Consider the following 18,060-nt stretch of genomic DNA (forward strand, 5'->3'; position numbering starts at 1 on the left):
CCTCAGTTTACATACGCTTCAGGTTACAGACTTCGCTAACCCAGAAATAGTGCTTCAGGTTAAGAACTTTGCTTCAGGATGAGAACAGAAATCGGGCTCCGGCGGCGCGGCAGCAGCAGGAGGCCCCATTGGCTAAAGTGGTACTTCAGTTTACGAACAGTTTCAGGTTAAGTACGGACCTTCGGAACGAATTAAGTACTTAACCCGAGGTACCACTGTAATTCATTCTGGGGGTCTGTTCACACCCTGAAAATTATGTAAGTAGAGGTGCGCTTCTGCACATGCACGCACGGCGAAACCCGGAAGTATACACTTCCGGGTTTGCCATGGCCGTAACCCAAAGATTCCGTATCCAGAGGAATACGTAAGTAGAGGTACGACTGTACTGTGAACATGACCTAGTCCAACCACCTATAATGCAGGAATCACAACTTAATCATAGAATTGTTCCCCAAAACATCAACTGGAGCCCAGATTAATTGCATAAACATAAGAGAGAATCCATAGATTATGTGAATCCTAGATTCACATTTCCACTATAGCAAATGCCAGCAAATATATTTATTTACTAATCTGTCTGGCCTGCCAGGTCCTGAAAGCCTAGGGCATGTAATAATACATAAGCAAATGAAACAATAATCCTGTATCTATGGATCTATGAAATACTCATTTAGAGCTATAGATATGGGCTTTCAAGATGGGAAACCAATATCTAAATCTTTGCTCTGGCACAAAGCTCCACTGATGGTTTTAGGTAAAGCACTGTCTCTAGCTACTGGTTCACATGTTGTGGATGTCGCAGGTCCACCCCACACTCCATTTAGGGTGTACTTGATAATGTGTGAAGCAGACATGTACCTCATTTACCCAGTGACACAAATACATGGTAGTACATCCGCTTTGTTGCAACGTGTTAATTGGCACCGAGCCTAACCAGCCACAGAGAGCTATTTTGAGAATAATTTGAGATAAGAATTGTAAAATACGTTATGCACTGGGATGTGCTGTGGAATTGCTAAGTTATAGCAATGTTGAAGCCTTATCTTGGTTCCAGCCATTAGAACACCATGCAAATTAAAAGACGTCATAGCACTTCTTGGGAGGTTGTGGACTCTCCGTCCTTGGAGGTTTTTAAGCAAAGGTTGGATGGCCACCTGTCACAGATCTTTAGTTGAGATTCCTGCATTGCAGGGGGTTGGACTAGATGACCCTTGGGGTCCCTTCCAACTCTATAATTCTCGGGCATGGCAAACTTGCAGGAGAAAAGTAGCTTGGGGGCTGTTGGACACCCACTGATGCCACGTCTCTATGCATCCTGGCCCTATAGTAGCCTTGCAATTTCCCAGAATCCCCCTTTCCTCAAAGCATCTAGGATGAGGGGCCCAAGGGTTACCCGCCAGCTGAACATACCATCACACTGCTGCAGGATCTCCTCAGCCGTGGAATCGTAATGGGCCAGGGGGTTGCTGGCGTTGCGGTACTATGTTGAAAAATGAAAGGAAAATGTAGAAAAAGAACAGCCTGGCAAGTTTACAAAGAGGGCTGTTGCTGGACTTAAATGTTTAATAAATCTATAAGCTGATTTTTGAAGGAAGAATCCTCCACAAAGCAGTATACAATAGCAAAAAGCAGCTATTACAAGTACCATTAAAAGCAAGCCCATTAAATAATAATCTAAAAAGTAAACACAAGAACAACCCACCACACCAAATCCTCATGCTATCAGGAAGGGCCATAGCTCAATGACAGAGCACATGCAAAAGGAGCCAGGTTCAATTCCTGGTGTTTTGAGACAGAGCTGGGAAAAACCGCCTGAAACCCTGGAGAGCAGCTGCCAGTAGACAAAACTGGGCTAGATGACCAGTGGCCTGACTCAGTAGAAGTTTCAATTTAGGGCATTATCTTGACAGTCTAATTTACCTCATCCACATAAAGTTACAGAGAGGAAGCGAAAGTCTTCAAAGCCCACTTGAAAATCTCTACATATAGCACTTGCCTGATCTTCCATGGATCTGGTTTCTGGAATTTTGGGCCACTGCGGAGAAGGCCCTGTTCTTTGATATGCCCCCAGAGGAGAACATGCCAAAGTACTATTATTTTATTTATTTCATAAAATTTACATACCGCTTGATTTTGTAAAGTGGTTTACAAAAAAGATAAAACAATAAAATTCTCACTAAAAAGTTCACAACCATAATTTAAAACATACCAAAAGTTTAACCCACAACAGAATAGGCTAAAACAAAGTAGAACTCATACATACTTTCTAAACACCTGGGAAGACTTATCTAAATAAAAATGTCTTCAGCAGGCACCGAAAAGAATACAGTGAAGGAACCTATCAGACAGCAACAGGAAGGGAGTTCCAATTATGGTCTCAGCACTACTTAACTTAATTTTTTTTTTTTTAGAGGTGTTCAAGCTCCTTACGTACCACCAATGTTTGCTCCTCTTCAGTGGCTAACTAGCCCACAACAGAGCCCCACCACAGGATGACAATTGTGTATGAGTTGGAGGACAAGTTAAGTGCAATTAACTTTAGTCCAATTGACTTAAGATTATATAGGAAGCTGACTTATAATGAAACAAGCCATTGGTTCTATTAGCTCAGTATTGTCTACATCAGCCTTTCCCAACCTGTGCCACTCCAAATGTTCTGGACTACAGCTCCAGTCATAACTGACCATTAGTCACGCCGACTGATGTTGATGGGATGAGTAGTCCAAAATACTTGAAAGGCACCAAGTCAGGGAAGACTGGTCTATATTGACCTGTGAAGGCTGTCCCGGGTTTCAGGCAGAGACTTTTCCATCCCTTTGCCTGAGAATTGGGAATTATAACATCAGCTTCACTGAGATATTAGAACGATGAATGAAAAGGACTGTATTCCACTTAGGACCTAGCTATCTGAAATACTTCTCTCCTTCTGCCTCTTTACCTGATCCAATATGTGGGAATTAGGGATTTCATTTTTCAGTCTCCACGCCACGCCGACATGAGATTCTGGAGAGTCAAATCTAGCAGTAGTTGGAGTCCTCACAATTTCTGCCCCAAGAGCTCGCAGAACATCCACCTGGTTTCAAAAAAGAGGGAGCAAATTTGTGAAATGCGCCACACAACACCTGAGCAATGGGGAAATTAAACTTTAAGCTATAAGACTTTGAGTGACTTTCACTATGTATTAATTCAGATGTTAGCTATTTTACTCCCAGCGTAATGCCAGACTAAACTTTAAATACTGAATGTCAGTCCAAATCCTGAACCTCATTAAACATTTTGCTACCTCACTGAAACAGCAAGTTTCAGAACTACTTTACTAAACAGCATCTACCCCATATGCAGCCATCTGCGTTGCTGGCTAACGATGTCCCAGTTAACCAATTACACAACAAGTGACGATTTGTAAGCATCTGAAATGACAAGAAGCTCTGACCTTCTCCATGCTCATTTTCTCTGGCATGACGATGATACAGCGGTAGCCTTTCACTGCAGCTGCCAAAGCCAGTCCGATCCCTGGAACCAAGGAAACGCATCACTGAAGGAAGCCACACATTTATATTTTAAAACTCTTCCCTTGCAGGAGCAGAGGAACCAGCCTTATACAGAGTCCAACTAGTTGCCTATCTCGTATAGTACTGTCTATATCAGTCTTCCCCAAGCTAGTGTGCTTCAGATGTTTTTGACTAGAGTTACTAACAGTCCCAGCCACCATGGTCAATGGTCAAAGATAATGGGAGATGTGGTTCAAAACATCTGAGAAGGTACCAGTTTGGGGAAGGCAGGTCTACACCAACTGACGTGTCTCTCCGGGTATTCAGAAAGGAACCTTTTCCAATCTTTTCTAGAGATGCCAGGGATTTGAACCTGAGACCTTCTGTAGGCTGAGTTATGACATACCTGAAATGTATGTCCTTTCATTCTGGACCAACTGGGTACTCATACTGATAGAACAAGCCATTTTTATATTAACCTGAAGACTGCATGTTTAGCCAAGTTTCTGGCTGTAGTTGTGTGTATGCTTCTCTCCCAACACACATGGCAGTTTAGGATTACATCCTGCTTCATCTTTTCCCCAGACATCAGGGGGCAATATCGCTAACCACTGGAAGGTACCATTTCAGAGATTGACGAGAAAGCATTCAATACATTGACTGTAAAAACTAAGGCTGTTTCAACTACAAGGACAACTGCCTGCTGTGAAGTTTTGTGTCCACTTGTACGTAACACAATCATAACACTCTAAACTCGGCCTGTGCAGAACAGAACCACAACAGAGCGGTCTGTGTTTTCTGAGAGTGTACGAGAGCAAGAGGTACAGCTTAGATCTTAAGAGATGCCAAAGATCACACTGTTCTTTTTAACAAAAGCAGTATTGATGTTCTAATATGTTTGCGGAATTATGCAGCACTGGAAAATTCCCAAGAGAAGAGTGAAAAGCTAATCAATAAGATTGCTTACCAGTTAGGAAAAGCTATCTGTTCATATACATTGCTCAGTAATCCTTACAACGCCCCCGTGTTACAGATTAGCTTAGGCCCTGTCATTACAACAGATCATGGTTCTGTTCCCCTTTGAAAGCTCCTCTGTGTTCAATGATTTATTCAGTCTTCCAACCGCCCCCTCCATTTCTTCCTCTCTGCATGACCCCCATTTTTTGATGCTAATCAGTTCTGATTTCACAGTCTCTCTTTGCAGCCAGAGGTGTCATGGCAGCTCTGGCTACCATTGGTTTACCTTCTCTGACATCACAATGGGACTTGACTGCTGAGTTTTAAGCGGAGCATCAATGAACTTAAGAATTCAAAGGCCCTTGAACAACTTCTGATCAATTAAACCACATCATCAGTCCTTGGACACCTTGGGCTTTCAAACAACACTTTGATGTAACAGTTTCCAAGGCTTTGAGTGAAAAGGAACAGGCGACATTTGCTGTTTATATAACATGATGATGATTTGGGGGGGGGTGTCTGACAGAGACGCAGTAAAAGCTATCAAGTGAATTCAAGGCTGAATTAATGTGATTCACACAAGGGACCTTCCAGCTCATAGTTCATGTCCTTAACCATTATACTGTACCAGCGTACAAGGACAACTAAAGCTTTCTCCATACTTGTTTTCTCCTCTGGATGTGATATCACATTGTGTCTATACGAATGAGTAACGTTCCACAGCTCTGTTGAAAGCATAATCTAATTGTTGTTGTTGTTTAGTCGTTTAGTCGTGTCCGACTCTTCGTGACCCCATGGACCAGAGCACGCCAGGCACCTCTGTCCTCCACTACCTCCCGCAGTTTAGTCAAACTCATGCTGGTAACCTCGAAAACACTATCCAACCATCTCATCCTCTGTCGCCCCCTTCTCCTTGTGCCCTCCATCTTTCCCAGCATCAGTGTCTTCTCCAGGGAGTCTTCTCTTCTCATGAGGTGGCCAAAGTACTGGAGCCTCAGCTTCACGATCTGTCCTTCCAGTGAGCACTCAGGGCTGATTTCATTAAGAATGGATGCATTTGATCTTCTTGCAGTCCATGGGACTCTCAAGAGTCTTCTCCAGCACCATAATTCAAAAGCATCAATTCTTCGGCGATCAGCCTTCTTTATGGTCCAGCTCTCACTTCCATACATCACTACTGGGAAAACCATGGCTTTAACTATACGGACCTTTGTTGGCAAGGTGACGTCTCTACTTCTCAAGATGCTGTCTAGGCCTGTCATTGCCCTTCTCCCAAGAAGCAGGCGTCTTTTAATTTCGTGGCTGCTGTCACCATCTGCAGTGATCATGGAGCCCAAGAAAGTAAAATCTCTCACTGCCTCCATTTCTTCCCCTTCTATTTGCCAGGAGGTGATGGGACCAGTGGCCATGATCTTCGTTTTTTTGATGTTGAGCTTCAGACCATATTTTGCACTCTCCTCTTTCACCCTCATTAAAAGGTTCTTTAATTCCTCCTCACTTTCTGCCATCAAGGTTGTGTCATCTGCATATCTGAGGTTGTTGATATTTCTTCCGGCAATCTTAATTCCAGCTTGGGATTCATCCAGCCCAGCCTTTCGCATGATGTATTCTGCGTATAAATTAAATAAGCAGGGAGACAAAATACAGCCTTGTCGTACGCCTTTCCCAATTTTGAACCAGTCAGTTGTTCCATATCCAGTTCTAACTGTAGCTTCTTGTCCCACATAGAGATTTCTCAGGAGACAGATGAGGTGATCAGGCACTCCCATTTCTTTAAGAACTTGCCATAGTTTGCTGTGGTCGACACAGTCAAAGGCTTTTGCATAGTCAATGAAGCAGAAGTAGATGTCTTTCTGGAACTCTCTAGCTTTCTCCATAATCCAGCGCATGTTTGCAATTTGGTCTCTGGTTCCTCTGCCTCTTCTAAATCCAGCTTGCACTTCTGGGAGTTCTCGATCCACATACTGTTTGAGCCTTCCTTGTAGAATTTTAAGCATAACCTTGCTAGCGTGTGAAATGAGTGCAATTGTGCGGTAGTTGGAGCATTCTTTGGCACTGCCCTTCTTTGGGATTGGGATGTAGACTGATCTTCTCCAATCTTCTGGCCACTGCTGAGTTTTCCAGATTTGCTGGCATATTGAGTGTAGCACCTTAACAGCATAATCTAATAGAGGACTGGAAATTGTTAAAAGAAGGATGAGTTTCCTTTAAAAAAAAATTGCAAGTGAACATAGATTCTAAAAGGTAAACTGTTGGGAAAACTAGCTCTGACAGTGTTTCTCATTCAGTTTGGTAAACACAAAGAGCTCCATGACTTTACATCAGAGATATTGCTTGATTATCTCAATGACTTCAATGGGAGGGCTTAACGTTCTCATATCCATCATGATGCTTCCATTTTGGGGAGAAATAAAGCTCCCCAGATACCTGTTCAGCTATCCCTGTCCTATTATCCTCCTGTCTGCATTACTGCTATGCCCAACAACACAGCCCAGAGTCACACTACAATTGCTCTCACTCCCAAGCAACCATACCTGTGTTTCCTGACGTTGGTTCAATAATGGTATCTCCAGGTTTCAGAATCCCATCCCTTTCAGCATCTTCTACCATCCTTAGGCTGATCCGGTCTTTCACACTCCCTCCAGCATTGAAAAACTCACATTTTGCCACTGGAAAGCACAAAGACTATGTTTCAAGTAGGTTTCATTTTTTCCCGTTTATCAAAAAGAGGGGACACGTCAGCTTTTAATGTCTAGCCCTCTTTCAGGGGAAAAATGCACCTGGCCAATTTATAGCCTCGCTGGGTGCACAAACACACATGGTGCAGCAATAGCTTCCCACTTCCTTTGCACCCCGTTGCAGACAACACCCACTAATTATTCATTCATTTTGGCACTACTAGTTTATTTATTTAGTTAGTTCTGTACTGTGATAAGTTATATTTTATTTTTCTAGGCTTCTTTTTATTGTTTCTGGTTTATGTCAGTCCAGAGGACATTGTCAATTGGGCAGTCTACAAATGACAGAAGTAAAATTAAAGAAATATAATTTAACACAGGTGTCAAAACAAAAAGGTTTTGAGATATCAGCTCTGAATCAGCCCAATGCTGTATTTCTCTTTTGAACTGGCCAGTGGCTTTACAGTCAAGCCGAGTTTACAGCAAACACTACCAAAATCCTGGCTGAACTGGTCCTTCTTGATCATTGCGACAGCACAAATGTTTGCATTTACAACTCCAGCTAACCAGAAGATACTTACAAAGTTCACATTTAAGTCCAAAGAGCTTCCCAATTTTGTTGATTCGCACCAAGGGAGTATCGCCGATCTTCTTGAGGATGTCTGGCATAATTTTTGGAGTCTCGGATCTAAACCAGAAAGATACAGGAGCATAGAGCAGGGATGGAAAACAACTGTAAACCCCACAGCAATATCCACCAGCACCTCAACATGGCTTGCAAAGTATCAAACCAAACGAGTGCGCTGGATTCTAACTACCAAAGCTAATCAGACCTCAGTTTGTGGTTCTATTGAATGGCAGCTTACCTTGCAACATGGCAATGGGGCGACTCAGAAGGAGATTTCCCAAGCTCCCAGGTACACTTGCTTGGAATGTCAGGCCTGATCCACTTCCTCTCCTTCTCTGGGGAGTTGCAAGGCTCCTTCTCCGGAATTCCATTGGGTGTGCAGCTGGCTGAGAAGTGAGAGCAAGCCAAGGTGTCCATCCCGGCTTCTGTGGGAAACGATGGCATTGTGACCTCAAGGGAAGAAAGGGACTAATGAAATTTTCACTCGCCATTAGGCAAAATACAGTAATTGTCAATAAATGCAAAAAATTAAGTTTTACCACCTAAAATGACATGCCCTTACTGTATGTGAGACAACTGATCCATCTAGCCCAGTACTAGTTACAGTCATTTTGGAAGTCGAACGGAATCCGTTCTGGAAGTCCATTCGACTTCCAAAACGTTTGGAAACCAAAGCACGGCTTCCGATCGGCTGCAGTTCCTGCAGCCGATCGGAAGCTGCGCCGGACGTTCAGGTTCCAAAGAATGTTCGCAAACTGGAACACTCACTTCTGGGTTTGCAGCATTTGGGAGCCAAAACGTCCAAGTACCTACCCAATAAAAATTGAGAAAGATGGAAAGAATTTGCTGAAACAAATAACTAAACTAGAATACAAAAACGGAGGTGTGAGGAGGTCGATGAAACAAGTAAATGAAAGATAAAGGTATGGAATATTGGATGTGTGTTTTTTATTGTTATTGTTATATTGGTTTTTATGCTTTTTTCCCTTTGTTTTTTATGTATTGTAATGTATGTTTTGTTAATTTTTTGCTGTTTTCTTTTCTTCTTTTTTCTGTAATTTTTAAACTTCTAATAAATATCATTAAAAAAAACAAAAAACGTCCAAGTACCAAGGCATTTGGGATCCAAGGTACGACTGTACTCTCATAGGCAGTGGCTCTCAGGCAAATGCCTTTCCCATCACCATCGAGCTGGTACCCAGTCCTTTTTTCAGCTGGGAATCCAAGGTTAAACTCTGGAACCTTCTGCATGAAAAGCATATGCTCTAACACAGAGCTGTACCCTCTCCAATCCTGATAACGATTCTCTCTCACACACCAGGAACATCTCAGTAAATTAAGAGGGCGGGGGGACACCTTCCACGGTTTTTACAAATTCTAGACTAGTTCATCTGGAATTCATTTCCCTACCTTGGTTCTGATCGCACAATTCCCAATATTGAACAGAACAAAAGAACACCGCTGCTGGGTCAGGCCAATGGCCCATGTAGTCCAGCATCTTATTCTCACAGTGGTTAACTAGATGCCAAAACTAGAAGCTCCAAAGCAGAACCTGGGCGCAAACAGAACTCTCCCCGGAGCCCCAGCAGTGGAGGTAGTGCACAGCCATCAGGACAAGGATCCATTGATCACCTGAGGCCCCATGAATTTGTCTAAACCCCTTACTACATCTTGTGACAGTGAGTTACATAGATAACTACAGACTGCGTGAAAAAGTATTTCTTTTTGTCTGTCCCCAAACCTCTGGCCTTCAGCTTCACTGGATGATGCCAGGTCTAATAGTAAAGGTAAAGGTACCCCTGACCATTAGGTCCAGTCATGATCAACTCTGGGGTTGCGGCGCTCATGTCGCTTTATTGGCCAAAGGAGCCGGCATACAGCTTCCGGGTCATGTGGCCAGCATACTAAGCCGCTTCTGGAGAACCAGAGCAGAGCACGGAAACGTCGTTTACCTTCTCTATTTATCTACTTGCACTTTGACGTGCTTTCAAACTGCTAGGTTGGCAGGAGCTGGGACTGAGCAATGGGAGCTCACCCCGTCGCAGGGATTCGAACCGCCAACCTTCTGATCAGCAAATCCTAGGCTCTGTGGTTTAACCCACAGCACCACCCACGTCCCCTGGTCTAATAGTAGAAGGGAGGAAAATGTCTCTCTGTTCACTTTCTACACAGCAGGTAGAGTTTTATGTATCTCTACCATGTCCCCCAGCCTCCTTTACTTGCCCTAAAAATGGCCAAATGTTGTAACCTTTCCTTTCAGCTCCCATGATCATCTTGCAAATTGTCCTATAATATGACTTATGTGACCTGAAAGAAAATGTTATTTCCCTTATTATACCACACGCAGCAGGCAATGCTTTTCTCCAAGATCTCAGGAAACAAGAGGTTAAAAGGCCCAGTTATATCAATAAATAACACTGGTCAACAACAAATTTGTTGTCTGCGTTTTTTCAGTTGATTTAGGACGAATCTGATGCGCTGAATCCAAAAATCACATTGGTTTTGCTCAATCAGGTCAAGTTTTTGAGCTATGGCCACATGTTGTTTTTTTACGTTTTTGCTCACATGTACGCTTGTGTGGAGCATTTTAGAAGAAGTTGGTGGGGGTAAAATGCCATGTCGAATAATTGTTTTGATTGGAAATGATTATTTTAATGACAAGAAGTATTCAGGTCCGATAGTTCTGGGTGATTATGTCGAAAAGGGATCAGTTTGAAGTCATCTTCCATCGAAATCTTCCATAAATTGGTGCAGCAAAGCATAAAGTTACTTACCATGCTTATTTTGGTATTAAACTTGGTGACCAGGATAAAGCTTGGGCGCCACACATGGTGTGCAAGGCATGCACCGAGACTCTACGTGGGTGGACCAATGGCAAGAGGAGTCTGAACTTTGGAATTCCCATGGTTTGGAGGGATCCGACAAACCATGTCACTGACTGCTACTTCTGCGCTGTTGATGTGACTGGGATCAACAGAAAGAACCGGAGCAGCCTCAAGTATCCTGATCTTCAATCAGCACGTCGTCCTGTAGAGATTGTGATGAAATTCCAGTGCCTATCTTCGGAGAACTTCCTGACATTAGTGACGAAGATGCCTCCAGTGTTGAAGGACATGAAGAAGAAGAAGTGCTTCTTGAAGATGATGCTCCACATCCATTTTCCCAAAAGGAGTTGAATGATCTAGTTCGCGACCTCAGCTTGTCAAAGGACTCTGCCGAACTGTTGGCATCCAGATTGAAGGAAAAGAACCTCCTCTCTGACAGTGCTCGCATCAGCTTCTTGCGCAACAGGCATCAAGAGTACCTCCGTTTTTTCTCGGAAGAGAAGGACTTGGTGTACTGTGCAGATATTGCGCAGCTTCTGCTCAAGCTTGGAGTGCCACAGTACGAACCCAAAGATTGGAGACTGTTCATTGACAGCAGCAAGCAATCACTGAAATGTGTTCTGCTACACAACGGCAACCAGTTTGCCTCTATACCCCTGGCTCACTCAACTACACTGAAGGAGAACTATGAAGCGGTGAAGTATGTGCTGGAGAAAATTGGTTATGATCAGCATAAGTGGTTTATTTGTGTTGACCTGAAGATGGTGAACTTTTTGTTGGGACAACAGTCTGGCTTCACCAAGTACCCATGTTTTCTGTGCATATGGGATAGTAGGGACCGTGCTCAGCATTACGCGAAGAAGGACCGGCCTGTGCGGGAGGAGTTGGTGCCTTGCAAAGAAAGGAACGTCATCAACGACCCTCTGGTGGACAGAGACAGAATACTCTTCCCACCGCTGCACATCAAGCTCGGCTTAATCAAGCAGTTCACCAAGGCTCTGGACAAGGATGGTGACTGCTTCACTTACTTGTTCCAGGCTTTTCCAGGATTGACCATGGAGAAGTTGAAAGCTGGCATCTTTGTCAGTCTTCAGATCCGAGCACTCATCAGAGATCCAGAGTTCAGAAACTCAATGAACGAAGTGGAACTGGAAGCGTGGAAGGCATTTGTTCTGGTAGTGAAGAACTTTCTGGGCAACAATAAGGCCAGAAACTACGCAGAACTTGTCAACAACATGCTGACTGCTTTCAGAAACCTGGGCTGCAACATGAGCGTCAAGATGCACTACCTATTTTCACACATGGACCGGTTTCCTGAGAACCTGGGTTCAATGAGTGACGAGCAGGGGGAGAGATTCCATCAGGACATGAAAGAGATGGAGACCAGGTATCAGGGTCGCTGGGACACAGTCATGATGGCGGACTACTGTTGGACTCTGAAGAGAGACCTCCCTGCCACTGAGCAGTCCAGGAGTTCCAAGAAACAGAAGTTCAAGCCCTGAAGTTTGAAAAATGGTGAAGCAACATGCAATTTACGTGTACTTACCTTTATCAATGCCCACCATTCAGTTTACAGTAATCGATGTTTCTATCAGGTGATCAATATATGTTGTTGGAAAAACATTTTTTTCTCTTAAAAACATATTTAGGATGATATGTGTTGACAAAAATCAGCTGATAATGCCACAAAAATGTAATCGATTTTGTCACAATATCTGATTTTTTTCAAATCAACATAGCACAAAAACCTGACCTGATGGAGAGAAACGGATGCCATTTCCTGATTCAGCAGTGCAAAAATACCCTAAAGCAGTTGTAGAAATCTAGACAACATTCAAAAAGTAAAAAATTGTTGCCCAGTGTAATCAACAGCAACATTAAAGCCTGAAAGACTGGAAAATCTAGAACTAGAAACTTCAAGTGTACCAGGAAATGCTGCCCCTGGACAAATAATAAATACTCCCAAGCAAGACACTACTTGGAATCTTCTAGAATTGGTGTATTTCTAGAGATTGACTCCATAATTGTCAGCAGACATTGATAATTTGGAGGCATCCTCTTCTCACTACCTCTCAACACCCATTTGCGCTGATTCAGAAGCAAGATCACAGAAGGCTAGTATCCTTCTGTCATAAAAGGGCCCCCTTCTGCCAAGGGGGAGAAGTTGCAACCTTAAGCGCAAATTTTACCTGAATAGATATTTGCAGAGCCAAGTCTTAGAGCAACAAGGAACAAGATAGGTCAGCCTACAAATTCCTAAATTCCAGATCCACTAAAAAGCTTCCGCATTGCCCCACATAACGGTTTGCCAGACTAAACTGTGGGGTTGTGAAGTGAAATGTTTTTACAAAGTGGCATTTCACTTGAAGTTTGAGACTTCTCTACTGCATTCTGAAGAACCTTCATATTCTCCCTAGTAGGTGACCAATCATGTAGCAAGTAGAGCATTAGCCCGCTGGGAGCCATCTTGAATCCACTTCCTGCACTTGTCAGTCATTAATTATAACATTTGTGCAAATGTAACCAGAAAAAAGGCTTTGCAAAGGAAGCAGGGGAAAGTTTATTTCTTATTTCCTTCCCTTCTCAAGTAAAGCCACTAGCTTATCTCATAAGTGGCCTTCATGCTTTGCCCTATTTCACAGGCCAAGTCTAAGAAGTGAGGGAGTAACTGGCCAATTTGAAGAAGCCTTACATCAGGCATTTTCCCATGGCAACTCCCCTTCTTACTTTAAAATCCCCAGATGAACCTCAACACGAAACAACTTTTGGACAATAGATGGCAATAGATGCTAGCATCATACAGTAAAGTAGTGCTTAGTGTTATCGTACTTAGAATTAAGACAGCCTTTGATCATACACAGCATTGAGATCCTTGTGGATTTATCACTGGGGTGTTCTAGATAAGGGGGTTGCCAATTCCAAAACCAGAGCTCTAGATTAAAGCTGTTGTGAAAGACCCTGAGCTTGCTTTGTAACAGGGTGATTACTGAAAAACAAACTTTCATTTGCTTTGCCTGGCATATTGTGTCTCAGCTTGCTCTTTTTGATAAGAATAAAAAAGTCCACAACTCTTATAGAGTAAGGAGGGGAGGGAAGAGACCTTTTCTAACATGATGGTCACATTCCCTTCTGGGCAAATATCTGTGGGCCAGATTCTAGTGGCAGGGTCAGAGGAAACCGTAGGTGGAACTGATGTAAATTTTCCCTCTGAACAACAGGCTAGTTTACACACACCTCTGTATCGTCCATCCAGAGAAGCACGAGACATCACCCAAGTTCAAGGCTACACTCTTGCCAAGCAAAAACACCAGGGTGCGAAAAGGATCCAGTGGGGGGGGGTGGTCTGGGGAGTGTTCAGAGGACCAGAGAGAAAGAGAGGCACATTCAGGGCCCACACCTGATGCTCCACAACTTGGGTAACATTAACTTGCCAGTTGCCAAAAGAATACGAGACAGTTTAAACTGGCACAAGACATTCTGTTGCCTGTGCCAAGACACACCTCACCCCATCATATTCTCTCTATACAGAAGCCCACTGGATTGGCAGTTGAATCGTACTTCAACATTTGTGACAAGTCTTATTTTGCAATCACTGGCTGTTAAACATCTGGCTAGTTCAAATGACAACCTTGAGCTAGGTTAAGAGCTCTGAGAACTTAAAAGTCCCTTGACCCAGGGACCGTCCACCATAGCTGTCAAGTGTCCCTTATTTGAAGGGACAGTCCCTTATTCCAGCACCATGTCCCGCTGCTGTCCCTTATTGATGGATGTCCCTTAAATGATGTCCCTTAAATTTCAAAGGAAGCAGCTCCTCTCCCTCCCTCCCTGCTGGCCAGGGAGGAGGGAGGCTCCAACTGTGTTGCTTGGCTGTGTTGCTCACCCAATAAGAAGTCTAAGAACGACTGGGGGGTGGAGCTTGCATGCCTTGTGTGTGGCTAGTTAATGCAAGCTGAGGGGGATTTTGAATGCTGGACGCCATTTTGTTGCACGTGCTGCTGCAAACTTTGCAGTGCAAAGCCAGGCCGGGGAGCCATCTTAAGTTGAGGCTGCATAGGCCTTGTGGTGCATGTGATTCAGATTCTATCCAGTTGAACCTCTGGTTACAAAGTTGGTTGGACACTGTTCTCGAAGCTACCAGCATGAGTTTGACCAGACTGCAGGAGGACAGGAAGACTGGAGTGCCTGGAACAGGTGAGGCTGCTGGTCCCTTATTTTGGCTGCTGGTCCCTTATTTTCAAATCTGTAAGTTGACAGCTATGCCGTCCACATATATATTGGCCTATTCCTACCCCCTTTTTTTAATGGTGACATGGACTATTCATAACGTAGGACTATTCTTCACAACTGTGAGCAGGGCAGTGGGTTGGGGTAGGTGGAGACAAGCGACAACAATTAACTATCATGATGTTCTCTGCTCCTGCTGCACAGAAAAAGCATTTTGGTTCCTGAAATTCATTCCGATTATGCAGATAAAATGTAACTGATAGAATTATACGAGATGTCGTCGTATGAGTGTGTGAAAGCAGTCTAGATCCAAGAATCCCCAGGCATGCACCTCCAGATGATGGAGCTGTCAGACACCATCCTGGCACCCAGGTATCTTTACTTGGTTGCAAGTGGCTGATAGGTGCAAACTGTGCCTGGCGCCTGGCTCATTTTGAATACAGAGCATCAGTCAAGGGTTTTTAAGGAGGAACTGGGGGTAGATATATCCCATTGCTCCAAACGGGTGAAGACAGGCACAGGACAGAAGTCGTAGCTAGTGGGGAGTATTGCTGTATATCACTTGCACATTAGGAGCTGATATAACCGAGTTCACTATTAAATAATTAAAACCCGGTTGCTTGCCCTCATTGGTCCAGGTGCAGGTCAGGACAATGTGTTTCCATATATACCTGTAGCTCTTCAGATTTTGTTGGGTTCCAGCTCCCATTATCCCCAACCACTGGCCATGCTGGCTGGAGGTAATGGCATCTGGACTTCAGCAATACCTGGAGGGCACCGGGTTCCCCGTCCCTGATATAGACCCTTCTATATCCATCTTCTGTTTATGCCCTACGACTTCCATGGCAGTTGCAAATGATACTAGGAGGATCTCAGTTACTTCATAGTAATGCCTTCTGCGTGCCAAGATTACGCAACACCCACTTGAGCGGCATTCAGTGTATCAGTGTACAGAAGCCGAAGTCATCACACTTTGCATGACATTTATAACTTTAAGGGTGTGCAATCTCAGCTCCACTCATAGCATGGGTCTTGCCAAACAGATTTGGGATATCTATTTCCTAAGGTTAATCAGTTATATTAAGGAGCCTGGGAGTCGTTCCAAAATATTTTTGGTATTTATGCTATCATCCTGGCACTGCATGCAATGCTCTGTGGCAAGAAGTAGCAATGTGGAAGCAGGGGAGAGAAACAAACTGGGCTGGCGGGGAAGAAGAGAAATGAGAAATTAAAGCATTTCCCTTCCCTCCACTGTCCTGGGGTCCGATATATAGAAAAGCGTGAAACTGTACAGGACAAAGGAAAAGAAACAGCCTGCAAAACTGTCACCCGACTGCTGGGCTCCCAGGACAGCTCACTCAGCAGGAGACTCTTAATCTCAGGGCTGTGGATTCGAGCCCCACATTGGGCAAAATATTCCCGCATTGCAGGGGGTTGGACTAGATGACCCTGGTGGTCCCTACCAGCTCTATGATTCTATGATTAACATCAGACTGGAGGAGGAGGGAGCAGCGGTGCAGAATCTACCTATTGATGCAGCTAAGATTGCAGCAACTTTTAGTGCCTCCTCTCCTTGAACTTTTCCATTAGAACAAACTGTAACTAAGAACTTGAAACTGTTCAATTATTTCCTCCTGCCTCCCAATCCATGTTCACTTTGTTCTGTGTCTTTTAAGGCTGTAATCCTGAGGGCAGCATCCATCTCTGTCTCTCTGTGTGAGAATCCTTAGCTGCTTTGGGAGTACAGTGGATATGAATGGGATCCGTTCTGGAGCCCCCTTCGCATCCTGAAGTAAACCTAAAACGCGACTGCGCATCTGCGCGGGTCGCCGCTCCCGCACATGATGTCATTTTGAGCATCTGCACAAGCGGTGAAACCCAGAAGTAACGCACTCCGTTACTTCTGGGTCGCCGCGGAGCGCAACCCGGAAATACTTAACTTGAAGCTACTTCAACCCAAGGTGTGACTACCATATTTTTCGCTCTATAAGATGCAACCGACCATAAGACGCACCTAGTTTTTAGAAGAGGAAAACAAGAAAAGCCAGCAAGAGCCACAGACACGCTTGCTTGGCGTGGCTTCCAGCTTTTCTGGGAGATGGGAGAAGGGACTGACGGGCTGCCCTCTGTCCCTTCTCTCACTCTTGCTCTGCTGGGTTCAGCAGAGCGGCGCAGCGCCTCTTCAGCGAAGCGGGAGGAGGAACGGAAGGGAGCCCTTTACGGAGCCCCTTCCGTTCCTCCCGCTTCGCTGAAGAGGCGCTGCACAGCTATTGCTGAAGCCAGCACAGCAAGAGTGAGAGCTGCGCAGCGCTTCTTGGTATGCTGGCTTCCTAGCAAAGCAGGATGAGGGATGGAAGGGGCTCCATAAGGGCTCCCTTCCATTTCTCCTCCCACTTCACTGGGAAGCCAGCAGAAGAAGAGGTGCTGCGCAGCTCTCACTCTTGCTCTGCTGGCTTTAGCGATAGCAGCGCAGCCTGCATTCGCTCCACAAGACACACACACATTTCCCCTTACTTTTTAGGAGGAAAAAGGTGCGTCTTATGGAGCAAAAAATACAGTATTTCTTGGCTAAAAGAGTGGGATTTTAAATACATGTAATTGAACTCCTTCAAAAATATGTGTCTGATGCAAAGGCCTGCACTGAGGTAATAAAGTGCTTTAGAAATAAGATACATAGGTATAGGACATGTCAGACATGTGAAAATGATCTTAGGATTGCAGCTGGTCAGTGCTGAACATGAGTCAGCAGCGTGACACAGCTGCAAAGCAGCTAATGCGACAGCAGGCTGGGTTAACAGATTGTTTCCAGGACACAGAAAGTAATAGCTGCACTTTATTCTGCTCTACTCAGACTTTGCCTGGAGAACTGTCTAGTTCTGAGTGATGCATTTTAAAAATGATGGGATGGGTTCAGACAAATAGACAAAGATGGTCAGGAGTACAGAAAACAAGTCTCTATCAGAAAGGAACTGTGTGTGTCTAGAACAGAGAGGAGAATCATAGAAAGACAAGCAAATCGTTACAAGTAGCTGTGGGGCTTTAATAGGGAAGGGCTGACCAAAAGCCTCTATTGCTGATCACACTAGGGATCAGCCTGTGCTTTAGCTTTGTGTGGCAGCAAGTCAGCAAGATGGCCCAATTTTACTGGACCTTCAGTCTCTGCTAAATTCAGCACAAGGCCCATGTCAAAAATTAGTAGGTGAGTAGTTTAACAGGCCTGTCCCTGCTTGTAGGAAAGTATTGCATCTGAGACAAAA

The 18,060-nt window shown here is 44.3% G+C and overlaps 1 protein-coding gene across 8 annotated transcripts in view; it reads right to left on the minus strand.

Moving 5' to 3' along the window:
- LOC128413058 (cystathionine beta-synthase-like protein) overlaps positions 1–18,060 on the minus strand; it is a 42,339-nt gene that overhangs the window by 17,521 nt on the left and 6,758 nt on the right. For 3 of the 8 annotated variants that reach the window (XM_053386825.1, XM_053386826.1, XM_053386827.1), the window contains exons 2-7: positions 7,993–8,204; positions 7,708–7,814; positions 6,983–7,117; positions 3,434–3,513; positions 2,939–3,073; positions 1,411–1,480 (exon numbers count right to left, since the gene is read on the minus strand). In XM_053386825.1, coding sequence (XP_053242800.1) covers positions 1,411–1,480; positions 2,939–3,073; positions 3,434–3,513; positions 6,983–7,117; positions 7,708–7,814; positions 7,993–8,198 — 733 coding nt within the window. In that variant the 5' untranslated portion in view covers positions 8,199–8,204. Of the gene's footprint in view, positions 1–1,410; positions 1,481–2,938; positions 3,074–3,433; positions 3,514–6,982; positions 7,118–7,707; positions 7,815–7,992; positions 8,207–13,813; positions 13,982–18,060 lie in introns of those variants that run through there. The other 5 variants (XM_053386823.1, XM_053386828.1, XM_053386830.1 and 2 more) reach the window with 5 other exon arrangements.

This window comes from Podarcis raffonei, chromosome 4 (genome assembly GCF_027172205.1).
Source record: "Podarcis raffonei isolate rPodRaf1 chromosome 4, rPodRaf1.pri, whole genome shotgun sequence".
Classification (NCBI taxonomy): Eukaryota; Metazoa; Chordata; class Lepidosauria; order Squamata; family Lacertidae; genus Podarcis; species Podarcis raffonei.